Source organism: Prionailurus viverrinus, chromosome B3 (assembly GCF_022837055.1).
Source record: "Prionailurus viverrinus isolate Anna chromosome B3, UM_Priviv_1.0, whole genome shotgun sequence".
Taxonomy (NCBI): domain Eukaryota; kingdom Metazoa; phylum Chordata; class Mammalia; order Carnivora; family Felidae; genus Prionailurus; species Prionailurus viverrinus.
The window spans coordinates 49857496-49878400 of record NC_062566.1 but is presented as its reverse complement, the minus strand read 5'-3'; the positions used below and the strand labels follow the sequence as shown (position 1 = coordinate 49878400).

The window sequence follows — 20905 nt, the reverse complement described above, 5'->3', positions numbered from 1 at the left end:
TCCAAGAATTATAATTAAATTTATCATTAGGAAAAATCTATGAAAACTTTCATTCATATCAAGACACATTCCACTGACATTTTTCAATTTTAAAGACAAATGTAAAAATTTTGGAAACATCTAAACAGAAATGTAAAACAAAATTTCATAAATTAATTGTAAAGAAAAAAATAGTTGACTTTAGACTTTTCTACTAGACTAAATAATAGAAGACAATAAAGCAACATATAAAGTTTTAAGGGAAAATGTGACTTGAAAATTTGATACTTAAGTTGTAAAATAGTATTTAAATAAAATATTTAATTTATATCAGTCTGACTTTCCCAAAGATAAAAATTACAAATTCTTAAACATATTTTTTAAAAACATAGCCATTTGTAGGTACCAGAAAATGACCAACAACAGCAGGTAGAAATTGGAGGGGAGTTGAACCCTATAAGAGGGAGCTGCTAAGTGAATGAAATTTGTATTCATGCAGTTGCTTAAACAACTTTTTGTCTGATGGTACTACTTAGTCATCATGGCATGTGAGTGGATGGAATTCACATATAAAGTAGAAATATTATTGGTTTAAGGAGTCAGAGGATAGTGTTTGGGACAGCCAGAAGATTGAAAAATGAAGGAGTTTTAGAAATCCTACAACGAAAGGGGCTGCAGAAGAGGAAACCCAAAATCTGAATATTGTAAGTTTTCTCCAAACCCTTAGCTGGTGTCTGAATTACTCACACATATGGTGGGAAGAGGGAGCTCTAGATGGATGGGTGGAAAGGAATAGGTGGATGACTTAAAGTTCTAGGTGGGGATTTTACTGGCCGACCATCACAGAACACATAACATTTGGACTTTGAATACAGCCAAAGTAACTTACTTGAACAAAAATTAACATTGGTTGGTGGAAATTAACAGAATTCAGAAAATCCTCAAAGTACATTTAAAATTCCAAGATTACATAAAAAGTTACTAGACATGAAGTGAAACAAGAAATTATGACTCATAGTCAAGAAAAAGATAGTGAGAGAAATCAATCTCAAAGTTATCCAAAAGTTTGAATTACCAGATAAGAACTTAAAGCAACTATTTTTAATATGTTTGAGGATGTAAAAGAAAATATCGTCATAATAAAGGAAGAGAATCTCAGAATAGAAACGGAAACTATTTTAAAAAGGGCAAAATGGAAATTCTTAAGTGAAAAGTACAATATAAGAAATGAAATATTCATTTATTGGGATAAGAGATCATATACCATAGGAAAAAGCATGTGAATGTAAAATGAAAAATATAGAAATTATGAAATCTATAAAACAAGATTGAAAAAAACCCACAACAAAGTCCCAATAAACTGTGGATAACATTAAGTAATATAGTGCATGCTAAATTGGGAATCCCAGAGGAAAGAAATAGAACAAATTTGAAAACATAATGGCAAAAATTTCCCAAATTTGGTGAAAAACATCAAACCATGAGTTTAAGAAACTTAATGAGCCCAAGCAGGATGAACACAAAGGGAAATAATACAAATGAGAACACAATGGAACAATATCTTACTAACAGACAAAAAAAAAAAAAAATGAACTCAGAATTCTATACCCTGCAAAAATATCCTTTAAAAATAAAGGCAAAATGAACATTATTTTAAGATAAATAAACAAGGAAATTCATTGTTAGCAGAATTGAACTATGAGAGATAACACCATGAGGAAACCTCAAATTTAAGGCAAGGAATGAAGTTCCAGGAATGATAAATATATGAATAAAAATAGAAGACTATTTTTAAGTCTTCTTTTAATTCTTTTTTTTTTTTAATGTTTATTTATTTTGAGAGAGAGAGAGAGAGTGAGTAGGGTAAGTACAGAGAAAGAGACACAGAATCCAAAAGCAGGCTCTGTGCTGTCAGTTTCTGTTTGTTGGTTGGTTGGTTTGTTTTAATTTTTTTAATGTTTATTTAATTTTGAGAGACAGAGAGAGAGACAGAGTGTGAGTGGGGGAGGGGCAGAGAGAGAGAGGGAGACACAGAATTCAAAGCAGGCTCTTGGCTCTGAGCTGTCAGCATGAAGTCCAACGCAGGGCTCAAACAAGATCATGACCTGAGCTGAAGTCTAACACTGAACTGACTGAGCCACCCAGGGACCCCAGTCTTCTTTTAATTCTTTAAAAAAATATATAATTTCTTCCACTTCTAACTATTATAGAATAACAAGGACGGGATTTACTCTTCTTTCTTAAACAACTAAAAATTTGGACAAAGTCTATGAAACAATGGTTTTCGTGTGTTAGACAATAGATAGCACAGGCCAGTAATCCTCAAGAAAAGAGAAACAAACAAGGGAGCCCTTCAATTGTCTCCTCCCAACACTGTAAGGAGTTAGAATCCAAACAGAATCCACTAGTCTCACTGAGTTGAGAAAATAAAATTTAGCATTCTGGAAGGCCAAGGCAAGCTAAAGTTCATAGGTCAGCATAATTTGGAGGAGACAGATTCACACAGAGAGCATTCTGAAGATCTTCAGAGGATTACCCTTGAATCTTTGCCTGAGGTTGGTAAAGAGCTACCCAAGGGAAAGAGCAGGCAGAACATTCTTGGGGCTCACACACAGCTCATGTTCTAGACAGTCAGATGGGAAACCTCCTACACACAGACCAAGGGTAGAATACTTAGAAGGGTATTGCTTCAGCAGGGGAAGCAAGTTAGTCCTCGACAAAAGACTTCTCTGGTTCCACCTAATGAAGCTTAAAAGCAAAGCTCAAATGGATCAAAATATTTCTAAGTAACTGGATTACATCCAAGAAAAAAAAACCCCTCAAAAATATTTAAAATAAAATTTCACACAAAACAACTACGTTTGTTTAAGAATGAACTGGTAAATTGAATAGCCCTACATCTATTGGAGACTGAATTTGTTGTCAAAAACTTTCCCACACAAAAAAATTCTAGGCTTGGGTGGCTTCACTGGAGAATTCTACCAAATACTGAAAGAAGAATAAATATCAGTTTTATACTAACTCTTTTAGAAAAGAGAAGAGGAGGGAACATTATACTTATTACTAAAATGAGACAGGATAGTATAGGAAAATAAAACAAAATTTTAGCAAATTAAATCCAGTAGTACATGAATAAGTTAATACACAATGGCCAAATGGGATTTACCCCAGGGATTAGGGGTTGGGATAACATTTGAAAATCAATCCATGTAATTCACTATATTAAAAGACTAAAATAGAAAAAAAAAATAGGCTCATCTCAGTAGATGCTAAAAAGCATTCATCAAGATCTTACATCTATGAAACTACCTCCACCTGATAAAGCCTTCTATAGAAACTGGCAGCCAAAATTTATTTATTTTTTAAAAAAAAAATTTTTTTTTCAACGTTTATTTATTTTTTTGGGGACAGAGAGAGACAGAGCATGAACAGGGGAGGGGCAGAGAGAGAGGGAGACACAGAATCGGAAACAGGCTCCAGGCTCTGAGCCATCAGCCCAGAGCCCGACGCGGGGCTCGAACTCATGGACCGCGAGATCGTGACCTGGCTGAAGTCGGACGCTTAACCGACTGCGCCACCCAGGCGCCCCCAAAATTTATTTAAAGGCAAATAACCTAACATTCCTCCTTTAAAATCAGGAGTGAGGCAAGGATGTCCACTCTCACCACTTTTAGTTAACATTTTCTTAGAGGTCCTAGACCTGGGCAAGTAAAATAAAGGCATATAGATTGGAAATGAAGAAGTAAAATGCTCTTTATTCTCAGATAACATGATTTTCCATAAAGAAAATCCTAAGAAATCTATAAAAAGGTTACTAGAAGTAATGAGATTGTAAGATAGAAGATCAATATAAGAATACAGTAACAGGCAAATGGGAGAACTTAAGCACATACCACTTTTACAATGAAAAACTAAAACGTAAAGCAATATTCAAACTACTGTAACACTAATCTACAAAGCGAATGTTAATTTGAAACCCTCACCAAAGAATAAATCATAAGGAAGTTATTATAAATAAATAACTTAATACACTTGATTTTGGCTATTTATCCTACAGTTGACAATAAGTTTACTTACCAGCCGTTATGCGTTCTTGACTCCTTTCAATTCTGTCCTTTAAAGATTTTGAAGGTGCTTTCTTAGTACCATGTATGGTTGTTGTGGAGAGTTCTTTCAGTTTCCAGTGGGTCCAAAAGCCTTTCGGAGGTTTTAAACCTGTTATTATAAAATGTACATTTAGTCAAGGAAATTAGCATTTGAAAATATCTTTCAATTTGTCAAAGCATTTTCATGTATTACACATTTCATCCTCATAACAATCCTGTGAAAACTGTCAGTCTCAAGTTTCATATAAGGGAAACTCTATGAGAAATATTAATGTCTTATTACATAAAATAGTGAATTAGAAAAGAGGTAAAACTCAGTATCATCTTCTGATTAATAGACATAAGCTAAATTCAATGATGGACATAAGAGGAAGTTAATTGTTGCAAAAAGTTGGAAAGGACCTAAATATACAACAAGAATACATCCATACAATGGATTATGAGGTATCTGCTAAAAGTTATCTTTAAATATTTGTTAACATACAAAGGCATTTATAATATGTTTTTTGTGAAGAACAATTTTACCTCTTAGGATATGTGTCTGTAGCTTAAAAGTTAACATTAGTGCTTCTGAGTATAGGTGACTATTATTATTATGCCTTATTTGTATCTCCTGAATATTTTAAAATAATATTTATGAATAAATTGTAATATCTAAAAAGTAAGAAAAATAAGTTTTAATAGTTCTACTTTTGTTCCAAAAGCTGTGTATGGTTGAATAATTCATTTAGTCACACTGAACACTAAAATGCCCAACAATAAAAATGAGAACAATAAAAATTCCTTGGTGTACTTCACATGGTTGTTTGAAGAGTTAATACTCAGTTCCAATCAGCTAATACTATTATCAATATTATTATATGTTGATATACTTCTAAATATAGCCAATATTTTTTCAGTAGTGATGTTCAATGAGTATTAAGTGCTATATTTGGCTGTCAAATTTAAATTTTCTAGGTGTTTTAGATTCAGTTATCACTTATTTCACATTAGTTGCCCCTAGACAAAATATGCAGAAGACTTCAGTTTAATTCACTTAGATGCTTCTTGATAGATTGTATATGTTTTAAAATATAGTGTATTAATAGAAAATTGGAGGTGCAGTAAGGCTAACAGATCAGGAAATGATTGGCATTGAAAAGATAGTTTATTACTCATAGTTCCCAAGAGGAGGGGGCATGCCATGTCATGGGGGCCACACATGGAAACACTGGGGCCAGTCCAGACACAGAGTAATAAGGGTTCCAGGAATGATAAATATATGAATAAAAATAGAAGACTATTTTTAAGTCTTCTTTTAATTCTTTTTTTTTAATGTTTATTTATTTGAGAGAGAGAGAGAGAGAGAGTGCATGAGCAGGGGAGAGGGGCAGAGGGGAGGGGGGAGAGAGAGAGAGAGAGAGAGAGAGAGAGACTCTTAAGCAGGCTCCATGCTTAGTGTGGAACCCAACACGGGGCTCTATCCCATGATACTATGATATTAACTGAAATCAATAGCTAGATGCTCAACCGACTAAGCCACACAGGTTCCCCTCCCCCCATGTTTTCTTATAGAAGTTTTATAGTTTAGTTCTTATTTTAAATCTTTAACCCACTTTGAGTTAATTTTTGTGAGTGGTATAAAATAGAAGTCCAATTTCATTCTTTTACATGTGGTTATCCAGTTTAACTATCACCATTTACGGAAGAGAGTAAGTATTGAGTATTAGTTGACTGTATTTGTGAGGGTTTATTTCTGGGCTCTTAATTCTATTCTATGGGCGTATGTGTCTATTTTTATGCCAGTATCATTTTGATTACTGGAGCTTTGTAGTATAATTTGAAATCAGGAAGTATGATGCCTCTAGCTTTGTTCTTTCTCAAGGTAGCTTTGGCTATCCAGGTTCTGGATACAAATTTTAAGATTCTTTTTTCTATTTCGGCAAAGAATGCTATTGGAATTTTGATAAGAACTTGATAACACTGAACCTATAGACGTTTTTGGGTAGCATGCACGTTTTAAAAAAATTAATTCCTTCAATCCATGTATAAAGGATATCTTTCCATTTGTTTGTGTCTTTTTCTTTCATCAAAATCTTGTAGTTTTCAGTATACAGATATTTGATCTTCTTGATTAAATTTATTTGTAAGTATTTTATTGTTATTAATGCTATTGCAAATGAGATTGTTTTATTACTTTGTCAGATATTTTGTTGTTAGTATAGAGGAATGCAACTGATTTTGTACAGTGTTTTGTACCCTGCAACTTTGCTGAATTCACTGATTAGGTTCTAACAGTTTTTTGGTTTTTGTTTTTTGTCTTTTTTTTGTGAGTGTGTGTTTTGTTTTTTGTTTTTGTTTGTTTTTGTGGAGTCTTGATGGTTTTCTATATACAGGTGTACCTCAGAGCTACTGAAGGCTCATGTCCAGACCACTGCAACAAAGCGAATATCACAATAAAGTCAAATGAATGTTTTGGTTTCCCAGTGCATATAAACGTTATGTTTATACTACACTGTAGTCTATTAAGTGTGCTAATAGCATTATGTCTAAAATAATGTACATACTTTGATTAAAAAATGCTGTCATCTGAACTTTCAGCAAGTTGTAATCACTAATCAGAGGTCACCATGCCAAATATAGTAATAATGAGAAAGTTTGAAATATTGTGAGAATTGCCAAATTCTCAGAGACATGAAGTGAGCAAATGCTAATGGGAAAATGGCACTGACAGACTTGCTTGATGCAGGGTTGCCACAGAACTTCAATTGGTAAAAAATACAGTATTTGTGAAGCACAGTAAAATGAAGTACGTAGGAGTATATCATCTACAAAGAACAGAATTTACTTCTATCTTTTCCTTTTGGATGCCTTTTACATGGCTTTTCCTTTTTGCCTGATTGCTCTCGCTAGGACTTCCAATACTATGTCAAATAGGAGTGGTAAGAATGGGTACCTTTCTCTTGTTCCTGATCTTAGAGGAAAAGCTTTTCAGTCTTTCATCATTAAATATGTTAGCTCTAGGTTTGTCACACATGGATTTTACTGTGTTGATGTATGTTCCTTCTATACCCAATGTGTTCAGTGTTCTTATTATGAAAAGATATAATTTGTCAAATGCTTTTTCTGTATCTATTAAGTGATCATATGGTTTTACTCCTTCATTTTATTAACGTGGTGCATAACATTTGATTTGCATATGTTGAATCATCCTGCATCCCAGAGATAAATCCTGCTTGATCATGGTATAATGATCCTTTTAATGTGCTGTTGAATTGGATTTCTAATATTTTATTGAGAATTTTTGCATCTATATTCATTAGGGATACTGGTCTGTAGTTTTCTTGTAATGCCCTTATCTGTCTTTAGTATCAGGGTAATGATGGCCTCATACAATGAGTTTGGGAGTGTTCCCTCCTCTTCAGTTTTTTGGAAGAGTTTAAGAAGGATTAGCATTCATTTTTATTTAAATGTTTGGTACAATCACCAATGGAACCATATGGTCCTGGACTATATTTTCTTGGGAAGTTTTTAAATACTATTACTGGTCTGTTCAGATTTTTCTTTTTCTTACAATTCAGTCTTGATAAATTTTATGTTTCTACAAATTTATCTATTTTTTCTAGGTTGTCCAAAATTTTTGCTATATAATTGTTCATAGTGGTCTCTTAGGATGCTTTATATTTCTATGGTATCAGTTGTGATATTTCCTCTTTCATGTTTATTTATTTGAATCTTTTTTTTTCTTAGTGTGGCTAAAGGTTTGTCAATTTTATGTTTTCCAAAAAATCAGCTCTTAGTTTCACTGATTTTTTTTTCTATTGTCTTTCTGGTCTCTATTTCATTTACTTATGCTCTAATCTTTCTTTTTTCCTTCCTTCTGCTAACTTGGGGGTTAGGTTGTCCTTCTTTTTTCCAGTTACTTGAGGTGTAAAGTTAGGTTGTCTATTTGAAATCTTTTTTCTTAATGCAGGTAGTTATTACTATAAACTTCCTTCTTAAGACTGCTTTGCCAGCATCCTATAGATTTGGATATGTTATAATTCCATTTTCATTTTTTTCAAGATATTTTAAATTTTCTTTTGATTTATTCTTTGACCCACTGGTTGTTCAGGAGTATGTTGTTTAATTTGTGCATATCTGTGATTTCCAACTTTCCTCCTGTTATTTATTTCTAGTTTTATACTACATGTGGTTAAGAAAGATATTTGGTATGATTTTAATCTTATTAAATTTATTAGTACTAGTTTTGAGCCCTAACATATGATCTAACGTGAAAAATGTTCCATGTGTATTCTGCTGGTGATGCTGCATGGTGATTCTGCTGGTGATAAATGTCTGTTAGGTCCATTTGGTCTAAAATATGGTTCAAGTTCAAAGTGCCCTTCATTTTCTGTCTGAGTGATTTATCCATTGTTGAAAGTGGCATATTGAAGTCCCCTACTATTTTGAATCATTGTCTCCTCACTTCAGATGTGTTAATATCTGCCTAATATATTTAGATGTTCTGATGTTATATCTTGAATTGCCCCTTTATTACATAATGACCTTCTTTGTCTCTTGTTATCATTTTGACTTACAGTATATTTTGTGTGATATAATTATAGCTATCCCTGCTCTCATTTATTTCCACTTACATGAAATATCTTTTCCATTCCTTCACTTTGAGTCAATGTGTGTCCTTAAAGCTGAAGTGAGTCTCTTGTAGGCAGCATAATGTTGGTTGTTTCGTATCCACCCATCTACTCTATGTGTGTTGATTGGCAAATCCAATCCATTTATAGCTATAGTAATTATAGATAGGTAAGGACTTACTGATGACATCTTATTAATTGTTCTATGGTAGTTTTGTGGCTCCTTTGTTCCTTTCTTCCTCTCTTGCTGCCTTCCTTTGTGAATTGATGATTTTCCATAATGTCTTACTTTGATTGCCTTCTCTTTATCTTTTGTGAATTTGTTGTGGGTATTGTTTTGTTTTTACTGTGAGGCTTACATAAAACATATAACAGTCTATTTTATGCTAATAATTTCACTTCAATCACATTCAAAAACTACTCTTTTACTACCCCTCTTTTATGTTTTCTGGTGTGACTGTTTACATCCTTTTATACTGTGTATCCATGAAGAAATTATTGGAGCTATAACTATTTTTAATATTTTTGTCTTTTTTTATGTTTATTTATTTATTTTGACAGAGAGAGATAGAGAGCAAGTGGGAGAGGGGCAGAGAGAGTGAGAGGGAGACAGAGAATCCCAAGCAGGCTCCACACTGTCAGCACAGAGCCTAATGTGGAACTTGAACTCAAAAACTGTGAGGTCATGACCTGAGGCAAAATCAAGAGTTGGAAACTTAGCCAACTGTGCCACCCAGGCACCCCAATATTTTCGTCTTTTAACTTTTATACTAGAATTAAGTGGTTAACACATCACCATATTACAGTATTAGAATATTCTGAATCTAACTGTATGATTACCTTTGCCCACGGGTTGTATATTTTTACATGATTTTTTTTGTTATCAATTAGTGTCCTTTCATTTCAGCTTGAAGAACTCCCTTCAGTGTTTCTTGTAAGGCAGTTCTGATGAACTCCATTAGCTTTTGTTTGTTAGAGAAAATCTTTATCTCACCCTCACTTTTGATGGACACCTTTGCTGGGTAGTTTTTCGTTTGTTTGTTTGTTTTCTTTTAGCACTATCTTAAACTGAGTAGGCATTGCTTGCTTTTAAGATGGAAGAGGGACTCAAGGCAAAGAATATACACAGCTTCTAAAAGCTGCAAAAAAATAAATTATTTCACAAAACCTGTAGAAGAAACACAGCTCTGCCAACATCTTGATTTTAGCCTCGTGAGACTCATTTTGGATTTCTGACTTCCAGAACTGTAAGATAATACAGTGTGTTGTTTTAAATTGCTAAGTGGTAATTTTGTTACAGCAGCAATAGGAAACTAATACAGTTCCTGGTGCTCTGTTTTCTTATTGTGTATAAGGAACTCTGGTAATAAAAATTTTGTTTGTGAAAATGAAAGCCAACCAAAATGAAAGCCAACTTATAATGTAAGTAATGGAATTGATTATATAAGGTAAAGACAGGTAAATGAAGTTATTACCTAATAGAAGTAATTACTTTATTACCAAAAAAGTGATTACTTCAGGAATTTTTGATACATTAAGGAGGAGAATACTGAATTTGGCATTTTAGATCTATGGTATAAACCTTTCTTCAATAAAGAAATAAGAAAACATGTCATAAAATTCTTTCAACAAGTGCTCTAGGCAATGGAAAATAGTCACAAATGAGAGATTAAAAACTTAGTAAAAGTTGAATGGACTCCTGATGGATATTCAATGTGAGAAAAAGCAATGTGAGACAAATCTGTAAAAACATATTCATGATTAAATAAATCATAGAGACTCTTGTGCAACTACTACTATTTGTTTTCAATATAACTTTTTACCAATGTATATAAACATTCAAAAAAAGAACAAATCAGCTCAATGAATTTTCAGAATTTACTACATGGTACTCATGTCATCACCAGCCAGAAACCGAATATTCAGTACTCCAGGAGCTCTCCTTTCTAGTCTTTCATTTCCAAGGACAACTATTATATTAACTCTTAACAGTATAGATTAGTTTTGCCAAATGTTGAATTTTATCTCAGTAGACTCATACAGGATCTACTCTTTTGTGTCTGGCTTCTTTCCCTCTCAAACATGTTTGTATGATTTGTTCACACTGTTGCATATAATTGTAGTTTGTTCATTCTCATTGCTGGTAGTATTCATTATATGAATATTCCATAATTTATTTAAACTTTATATTATTGGTGGGAATTTGAACAGTTTGTTTTGATTATCATATAAACAGTGCTGTTATAAACATTTTGTACTTCTGGTGTGTAGAAACATGAAAATTTCTGTAAGGAATGTAATAGATATGCCAGGTTAAATGTCTGTATGTGTTCAGTTTTAGTGGATATTGGCAGCTATACAAGATAGTTGTACTAACTTAAATTCCCACCAGCATGTCAGCCTTTTATGTTAAGAAAATGTAGGTTTGATTTTCTTTTAAGTTTTTATTTTCATTCCAGTTAGTTAACATATAGCATAATATTAATTTCAGGTGTACAATAGAGAGATTTAACACTTCCATACGTTACCCAGTGTTCACCACAACAAGTGCACTCCTTAATTCCCATTACCTATTTCACCCATCCCTCCATCCACCTCCCTCCTGGTAACTATCAGTTAGTTCTCAGTTAAGAGTCTGTTTTTTGGTTTGCTCCTCTCCCTCTCTCTTTTTTTCCCTTTTCTCATTTGTTTTGTTTCCTAAGTTCCACATATGAGTGAAATAATATGGTATATGTCTCTGACTGACTTCTTTTACTTAGCATTATATTCTCTAGCTCTATCCATATTGCTGGAAATGGCAAGATTTCTTTCTTTTTTATGGCTGACTAGTATTCCATTGTATGTATTTACCACTTTTTCCTTTTTTTTTTTTTCAACGTTTATTTATTTTTGGGACAGAGAGAGACAGAGCTTGAACGGGGGAGGGGCAGAGAGAGAGGGAGACACAGAATCGGAAACAGGCTCCAGGCTCCGAGCCATCAGCCCAGAGCCTGATGCGGGGCTCGAACTCCCGGACCGCGAGATCATGACCTGGCTGAAGTCGGATGCTTAACTGACTGCGCCACCCAGGCGCTCCTCCTTTTTTTTTTATATGAAATTTATTGACAAATTGGTTTCCATACAACACCCGGTGCTCATCCCAAAAGGTGCCCTCCTCAATACCCATCACCCACCCTCTCCTCCCTCCCACCCCCCATCAACCCTCAGTTTGTTCTCAGTTTTTAACAGTCTCTTATGCTTTGGCTCTCTCCCACTCTAACCTCTTTATTTTTTTTTTTTCCTTACCCCTCCCCCATGGGTTCCTGTTAAGTTTCTCAGGATCCACATAAGAGTGAAACCATATGGTATCTGTCTTTCTCTGTATGGCTTATTTCACTTAGCATCACACTCTCCAGTTCCATCCACGTTGCTACAAAAGGCCATATTTCATTTTTTCTCATTGCCACGTAGAATTCCATTGTGTATATAAACCACAATTTCTTTTTTTTTTTTTTTATGAAATTTATTGACAAATTGGTTTCCATACAACACCCAGTGCTCATCCCAAAAGGTGCCCTCCTCAATACCCATCACCCACCCTCTCCTCCCTCCCACCCCCCATCAACCCTCAGTTTGTTCTCAGTTTTTAAGTCTCTTATGCTTTGGCTCTCTCCCATTCTAACCTCTTTTTTTTTTTTCCTTCCCCTCCCCCATGGGTTCCTGTGAAGTTTCTCAGGATCCACATAAGAGTGAAACCATATGGTATCTGTCTTTCTCTGTATGGCTTATTTCACTTCGCATCACACTCTCCAGTTCCATCCACGTTGCTACAAAAGGCCATATTTCATTTTTTCTCATTGCCACGTAGAATTCCATTGTGTATATAAACCACAATTTCTTTATCCATTCATCAGTTGATGGACATTTAGGCTCTTTCCATAATTTGGCTATTGTTGAGAGTGCTGCTATGAACATTGGGGTACAAGTGGCCCTATGCATCAGTGCTCCTGTATCCCTTGGATAAATTCCTAGCAGTGCTATTGCTGGGTCATAGGGTAGGTCTATTTTTAATTTTCTGAGGAACCTCCACACTGCTTTCCAGAGTGGCTGCACCAATTTGCATTCCCACCAACAGTAAACCACAATTTCTTTATCCATTCATCAGTTGATGGACATTTAGGCTCTTTCCATAATTTGGCTATTGTTGAGAGTGCTGCTATGAACATTGGGGTACAAGTGCCCCTATGCATCAGCACTCCTGTATCCCTTGGGTAAATTCCTAGCAGTGCTATTGCTGGGTCATAGGGTAGGTCTATTTTTAATTTTCTGAGGAACCTCCACACTGCTTTCCAGAGCGGCTGCACCAATTTGCATTCCCACCAACATGCAAGAGGATTCCCGTTTCTCCACATCCTCTCCAGCATCTATAGTCTCCTGATTTGTTCATTTTGGCCACTCTGACTGGCGTGAGGTGATACCTCAGTGTGGTTTTGATTTGTATTTCCCTGATGAGGAGCGACGCTGAACATCTTTTCATGTGCCTGTCGGCCATCCGGATGTCTTCTTTAGAGAAGTGTCTATTCATGTTTTCTGCCCATTTCTTCACTGGGTTATTTGTTTTTCGGGTGTGGAGTTTGGTGAGCTCTTTATAGATTTTGGATACTAGCCCTTTGTCCGATATGTCATTTGCGAATATCTTTTCCCATTCCGTTGGTTGCCTTTTAGTTTTGTTGGTTGTTTCCTTTGCTGTGCAGAAGCTTTTTATCTTCATAAGGTCCCAGTAATTCACTTTTGCTTTTAATTCCCTTGCCTTTGGGGATGTGTCGAGTAAGAGATTGCTACGGCTGAGGTCAGAGAGGTCTTTTCCTGCTTTCTCCTCTAAGGTTTTGATGGTTTCCTATCTCACATTTAGGTCCTTTATCCATTTTGAGTTTATTTTTGTGAATGGTGTGAGAAAGTAGTCTAGTTTCAACCTTCTGCATGTTGCTGTCCAGTTCTCCCAGCACCATTTGTTAAAGAGGCTGTCTTTTTTCCATTGGATGTTCTTTCCTGCTTTGTCAAAGATGAGTTGGCCATACGTTTGTGGGTCTAGTTCTGGAGTTTCTATTCTATTCCATTGGTCTATGTGTCTGTTTTGGTGCCAATACCATGCTGTCTTGATGATGACAGCTTTGTAGTAGAGGCTAAAGTCTGGGATTGTGATGCCTCCTGCTTTGGTCTTCTTCTTCAAAATTCCTTTGGCTATTCGGGGCCTTTTGTGGTTCCATATGAATTTTAGGATTGCTTGTTCTAGTTTCGAGAAGAATGCTGGTGCAATTTTGATTGGGATTGCATTGAATGTGTAGAGAGCTTTGGGTAGTATTGACATTTTGACAATATTTATTTTTCCAATCCATGAGCAGGGAATGTCTTTCCATTTCTTTAAATCTTCTTCAATTACCTTCATAAGCTTTTTATAGTTTTCAGCATACAGATCTTTTACATCTTTGGTTAGATTTATTCCTAGGTATTTTATGCTTCTTGGTGCAATTGTGAATGGGATCAGTTTCTTTATTTGTCTTTCTGTTGCTTCATTGTTAGTGTATAAGAATGCAACTGATTTCTGTACATTGATTTTGTATCCTGCAACTTTGCTGAATTCCTGTATCAGTTCTAGCAGACTTTTGGTGGAGTCTGTCGGATTTTCCATGTATAATATCATGTCATCTGCAAAAAGCGAAAGTTTGACTTCATCTTTGCCAATTTTGATGCCTTTGATTTCCTTTTGTTGTCTGATTGCTGATGCTAGAACTTCCAGCACTATGTTAAACAACAGTGGTGAGAGTGGGCATCCCTGTTGTGTTCCTGATCTCAGGGAAAAAGCTCTTAGTTTTTTCCCATTGAGGATGATGTTAGCTGTGGGCTTTTCATAAATGGCTTTTATGATCTTTAAGTATGTTCCTTCTATCCCGACTTTCTCGAGGGTTTTTATTAAGAAAGGGTGCTGGATTTTGTCAAAGGCCTTTTCTGCATCGATTGACAGGATCATATGGTTCTTCTCTCTTTTTTTGTTAATGTGATGTATCACGTTGATTGATTTGCGAATGTTGAACCAGCCCTGCATCCCAGGAATGAATCCCACTTGATCATGGTGAATAATTCTTTTTATATGCCGTTGAATTCGATTTGCTGGTATCTTATTGAGAATTTTTGCATCCATATTCATCAGGGATATTGGCCTGTAGTTCTCTTTTTTTACTGGGTCTCTGTCTGGTTTAGGAATCAAAGTAATACTGGCTTCATAGAATGAGTCTGGAAGTTTTCCTTCCCTTTCTATTTCTTGGAATAGCTTGAGAAGGATAGGTATTATCTCTGCTTTAAACGTCTGGTAGAACTCCCCTGGGAAGCCATCTGGTCCTGGATTCTTATTTGGTGGGAGATTTTTGATAACCGATTGAATTTCTTTGCTGGTTATGGGTCTGTTCAAGTTTTCTATTTCCTCCTGATTGAGTTTTGGAAGTGTGTGGGTGTTCAGGAATTTGTCCATTTCTTCCAGGTTGTCCAATTTGTTGGCATATAATTTTTCATAGTATTCCCTGATAATTGTTTGTATCTCTGAGGGATTGGTTGTAATAATTCCATTTTCATTCATGATTTTATCTATTTGGGTCATCTCCCTTTTCTTTTTGAGAAGCCTGGCTAGAGGTTTGTCAATTTTGTTTATTTTTTCAAAAAACCAACTCTTGGTTTCGTTGATGTGCTCTACAGTTTTTTTGATTCTATATTGTTTATTTCTGCTCTGATCTTTATTATTTCTCTTCTTCTGCTGGGTTTAGGCTGCCTTTGCTGTTCTGCTTCTAGTTCCTTTAGGTGTGCTGTTAGATTTTGTATTTGGGATTTTTCTTGTTTCTTGAGATAGGCCTGGATTGCAATGTATTTTCCTCTCAGGACTGCCTTTGCTGCGTCCCAAAGCGTTTGGATTGTTGTATTTTCATCTTCGTTTGTTTCCATATATTTTTTAATTTCTTCTCTAATTGCCTGGTTGACCCACTCATTCGTTAGTAGGGTGTTCTTTAACCTCCATGCTTTTGGAGGTTTTCCAGACTTTTTTCTGTGGTTGATTTCAAGCTTCATAGCATTGTGGTCTGAAAGTATGCATGGTATAATTTCAATTCTGTTAAACTTATGAAGGGCTGTTTTGTGACCCAGTATATGATCTATCTTGGAGAATGTTCCATGTGCACTCGAGAAGAAAGTATATTCTGTTGCTTTGGGATGCAGAGTTCTAAATATACCTGTCAAGTCCATCTGATCCAATGTCTCATTCAGGGCCCTTGTTTCTTTATTGACCGTGTGTCTATATTATCTATCCATTTCTGTAAGTGGGGTGTTAAAGTCCCCTGCAATTACCACATTCTTATCAATAAGGTTGCTTGTGTTTATGAGTAATTGTTTTACATATTTGGGGGCTCCGGTATTCGGTGCATAGACATTTATAATTGTTAGCTCTTCCTGATGGATAGACCCTGTAACTATGATATAATGTCCTTCTTCATCTCTTGTTGCAGCCTTTAAATTTTTTTTTTCAACGTTTATTTATTTTTGGGACAGAGAGAGACAGAGCATGAACGGGAGAAGGGCAGAGAGAGAGGGAGACACAGAATCGGAAACAGGCTCCAGGCTCTGAGCCATCAGCCCAGAGCCCGACGCGGGGCTCGAACTCACGGACCGCGAGATCATGACCTGGCTGAAGTCGGACGCTTAACCAACTGCACCACCCAGGCGCCCCTCTTGTTACAGCCTTTAATTTAAGGTCTAGTTTGTCTGATATAAGTATGGCTACTCCAGCTTTCTTTTGGCTTCCAGTCGCAAGATAAATAGTTCTCCATCCCCTCACTCTCAATCTAAAGGTGTCCTCAGGTCTAAAATGAGTCTCTTGTAGACAGCAAATAGATGGGTCTTGTTTTTTTATCCATTCTGATACCCTATGTCTTTTGGTTGGCGCATTTAATCCATTTACATTCAGTGTTATTATAGAAAGATACGGGTTTAGAGTCATTGTGATGTCTGTATGTTTTATGCTTATAGTGATGCCTCTGGTACTTTGTCTCACAGGGTCCCCCTTAGGATCTCTTGTAGGGCTGGTTTAGTGGTGACAAATTCCTTCAGTTTTTGTTTTTTTGGGAAGACCTTTATCTCTCCTTCTATTCTAAATGACAGACTTGCTGGATAAAGGATTCTCGGCTGCATATTTTTTCTGTCTAGCACCCTGAAAATCTCGTGCCAATTCTTTCTGGCCTGCCAAGTTTCAAAAGAGAGATCAGTCACGAGTGTTATCAGTCTCCCTTTATATGTGAGGGCACGTTTACCCCTTGCTGCTTTCAGAATTTTCTCTTTATCCTTGTATTTTGCCAGTTTCACTATGATATGTCGTGCAGAAGATCGATTCAAGTTACGTCTGAAGGGAGTTCTCTGTGCCTCTTGGATTTCAATGCCTTTTTCCTTCCCCAGTTCAGGGAAGTTCTCAGCTATTATTTCTTCAAGTACCCCTTCAGCACCTTTCCCTCTCTCTTCCTCCTCTGGGATACCAATTATGCGTATATTATTTCTTTTTAGTGTGTCACTTAGTTCTCTAATTTTCCCCTCATACTCCTGGATTTTTTTATCTCTCTCTTTCTCAGCTTCTTCTTTTTCCATAATTTTATCATCTAGTTCACCTATTCTCTCCTCTGCCTCTTCAATCCGAGCCGTGGTGGTTTCCATTTTGTTTTGCATTTCATTTAAAGCGTTTTTCAGCTCCTCGTGACTGTTCCTTAGTCCCTTGATCTCTGTAGCAAGAGATTCTCTGCTGTCCTCTATACTGTTTTCAAGCCCAGCGATTAATTTTATGACTATTATTCTAAATTCACTTTCTGTTATGTTATTTAAGTCCTTTTTGATCAGCTCATTAGCTGTTGTTATTTCCTGGAGATTCTTCTGAGGGGAATTCTTCCGCTTGGTCATTTTGGATAGTCCCTGGCGTGGTGATGACCTGCAGGGCACTTCCCCTGTGCTGTGGTGTATAACTAGACTTGGTGGGCGGGGCCGCAGTCAGACCTGATGTCTGCCCCCAGCCCACCGCTGGGGCCACAGTCAGACCTGTGTGTGCCTTCTCTTCCCCTCTCCTGGGGGGGGATTCACTGTGGGGTGGCGTGGCCCGTCTGTGCTACTTGCACCCTGCCAGGCTTGTGATGCTGGGGATCTGGCGTATTAGCTGGGGTGGGTAGGCAAGGTGCACCGGGGCAGGAGGGGCAGGCTTAGCTCGCTTCTCCTTAGGTGATCCACTTCAGGAGGGGCCCTGTGGCAGTGGGAGGGAGTCAGATCCGCTGCCGGAGGTTTGGCTCCGCAGAAGCACAGAGTTGGGTGTTTGCGCGGAGTGAGCAAGTTCCCTGGCTGGAACTGGTTCCCTTTGGGATTTTGGCTGGGGGATGGGCGGGGGAGATGACGCTGGCGAGCGCCTTTGTTCCCCGCCAAACTGAGCTCTGTCGTCCGGGGGCTCAGCAGCTCTCCTCCCTTTGTTCTCCAGCCTTCCCGCTTTCCGAGCAGAGCTGCTAACTTAACGTCCTCCCAGACGCTAAGTCGCGCTTGCTGTCGGAACACAGTCCGCCTGGCCCCTCCGCTTTTGCAAGCCAGACTCAGGGGCTCTGCTTGGCCAGCGAGCCACCCCTTTGCCCCGGCTCCCTCCCGCCAGTCCGTGGAGCGCGCACCGCCTCGCCGTCCTTCCTACCCTCTTCCGTGGGCCTCTCGTCTGCGCTTGGCTCTGGCGACTCCGTTCTGCTAATCCTCTGGTGGTTTTCTGGGTTATTTAGGCAGGTGTAGGTGGAATCTAAGTGATCAGCAGGACGCGCGGTGAGCCCAGCATCCTCCTACGCCGCCATCTTGATTCACCTTATTTTTTTTTTAAATATATTGTCAAGTTAGCTAACATACAGTGTATACAGTGTGCTCTTGGCTTTGGGAGTATATTCTCATGATTCATCACTTACATACAACACCCAGTGCTCATCCCAACAAGTGCCCTCCTCAATGCCCATCACCCATTTTCCCCACCTTCCCCTGCCCCCTACCCATTAACCCTCAGTTTTTTCTCTGTATTTAAGAGTCTCTTATGGTTTGTCTCCCTCCCTCTCTGTTTGAAACTATTTTTTCCCCTTTCCCTTCCCCCATGGTCTTCTGTCAAGTTTCTCAAATTCCACATATGAGTGAAAAAATATGATATCTTTCTCTGACTAACTTATTTCACTTAGTATAATACCCTCCAGTTCCATCCACGTTGTTGCAAATGGCAAGATTTAATTCTTTCTCATTGCCGAGTAGTTTTCCATTGTATACATAAACCACATCTTCTTTATCCATTCATCAGTTGATGGACATTTGGGCTCTTTCCATAGTTTGGCTATTGTTGATAGCATTGCTGTAAACATTGGGGGACATGTGCCCCTATGAATCACCACTCCTGTATCCTTTGAATAAATTCCTAGCAGTGCAATTGCTGGGTCATAGGGTAGTTATATTTTTAATTTTTGAGGAACCTCCATATTGTTTTCCAGAGTGGCTCTACCCATTTGCATTCTTCTACTTCTTCCTTATCCATTCATCAGTCAATGGATACTTGGGCTATTTCATAATTTGGCTATTGTATGTGCATGTATCCTTTTGAATTAGTATTTTTGTATTCTTTGGGCAAATACCTAGTTGGGCAGTTGCTGAATTATAGGATAGTTCTATTTGTAACTTTTTGAAGAATGTCCATTCTGTTTTCCACAGTGGCTGTACCAGTTTTCATTCTCACCAACGGTGCAAAAGGGTTCCACTTTCTCCACATCCTTGCCAACACCTGTTGTTGATTTTAGTCATTCTGACAGGTGTGAAGTACCTTTGGAATTTATAAAGTTGTATTCAGCATAATACAAAAAAATTAAATAAAATCATTGGAAGAAATATAATTTTTTTTTGCAGAGGATAAGATTTTGTATGTAGAAAACCCTAAAGTATGTACAGATAAGCTGTTTGATTTTGCTAATTAGTGAATACAAATTAAAAAGCAAATTATAATACATTAGCAACAATTGGAAAGTGAAATTTAAAGTATTTTTGATAACACTCAGTAAACACCAAATGCCTAGGAAAAATAATACATATAAGATCTACATGCTGAAAACAGAAAATATACTGAGGTAAATTAACAAACTCCTAAACAAATAGGGAGATATCCCTTGTTCATGACTTGGATGATTCAAGAAAGTTAAGATGACAATGATCCTAAAACTTTATCTACAGAATCTTGCATGGTCATGGCAAGAGTAAAAGGATTCTTTCCATAATATTAATTTTTTTAGATAATACTGGGTGGAAGTCAAATCAATATGTTTGCCTCTATAAGAGAACTATCATTAAAGACTAGAACAAATCTAATTTTATATGTCTATAAAATTGATTCAGTGTTAGATTACTGGTAGCTAAAATACCTAAAAATTATGCACTGTAAACTTAAGAGTAAAAGATGTATCTAAACTATATCAGGTGAAGATTTATGTTAGACAAAAATAAGTTTTTTCTTTTGTGAACTCATATATTTTTATAGGAGAAAAGGGATTTTTAATTGAGTAAAGATATAACACCTATTAAAACTATTGTAAATACAAATAAAATCCTATAGAAACACACATGTATACTAGTCAAGGCAACCACACATGAACATATAGAATTTCATTTCCAACAGAGAACATATATTTGTTATTAATCCAGTAGGTACCATTTATAATATTTTGCTATGTATTATTATGTAACAAGAACAGCTCAATAAATTCTAAACTCTAAGTATGATATAAGCTGTAGTATTTTACTTAAAGCAAAAAAGTAAACATTAATAACTAAGTATAAACACAAACGACTTTGCCATTAAAAGGCACTATCTTATAAGACTCTTGGGTGAAAAAAAAATCAAAATTGCAACTGCAATTTGCAAAATTGTAACATGCTGGATATGTTCTATATATTTTTTTAAGTTTATTTATTTATTTTGAGAGAGAGAGAGAGAGAGAGCATGCATGCTAGTGGGGGAGGGGAGAGAGAGAGGGAGGGAGAAAATACCAAGCAGGCTCCCTGCTGTCAGCACAGAACCCAGTGTGGAACTCAAGCTCACAAACCCGTGAGACCATGATCTGAGCTGAAATCAAGAATCATAACCACCTGAGCCACCCAGGCACC

At 36.6% G+C, this 20905-nt stretch overlaps 1 protein-coding gene across 5 annotated transcripts in view; it reads right to left on the bottom strand.

The window, feature by feature from the left end:
• The window catches only part of FAM227B (family with sequence similarity 227 member B), a 211283-nt gene that overhangs the window by 147999 nt on the left and 42379 nt on the right, over window positions 1-20905 (bottom strand). For all 5 annotated transcript variants that reach the window (XR_007153019.1, XR_007153020.1, XM_047862979.1 and 2 more), the window contains exon 11: window positions 4057-4194. Coding sequence is in view for 3 of the 5 variants with exons in the window: in XM_047862979.1 (XP_047718935.1) it covers window positions 4057-4194 (138 nt within the window). In the remaining 2 variants the exon portion in view is untranslated. The remainder of the gene's footprint in view (window positions 1-4056; window positions 4195-20905) is intronic.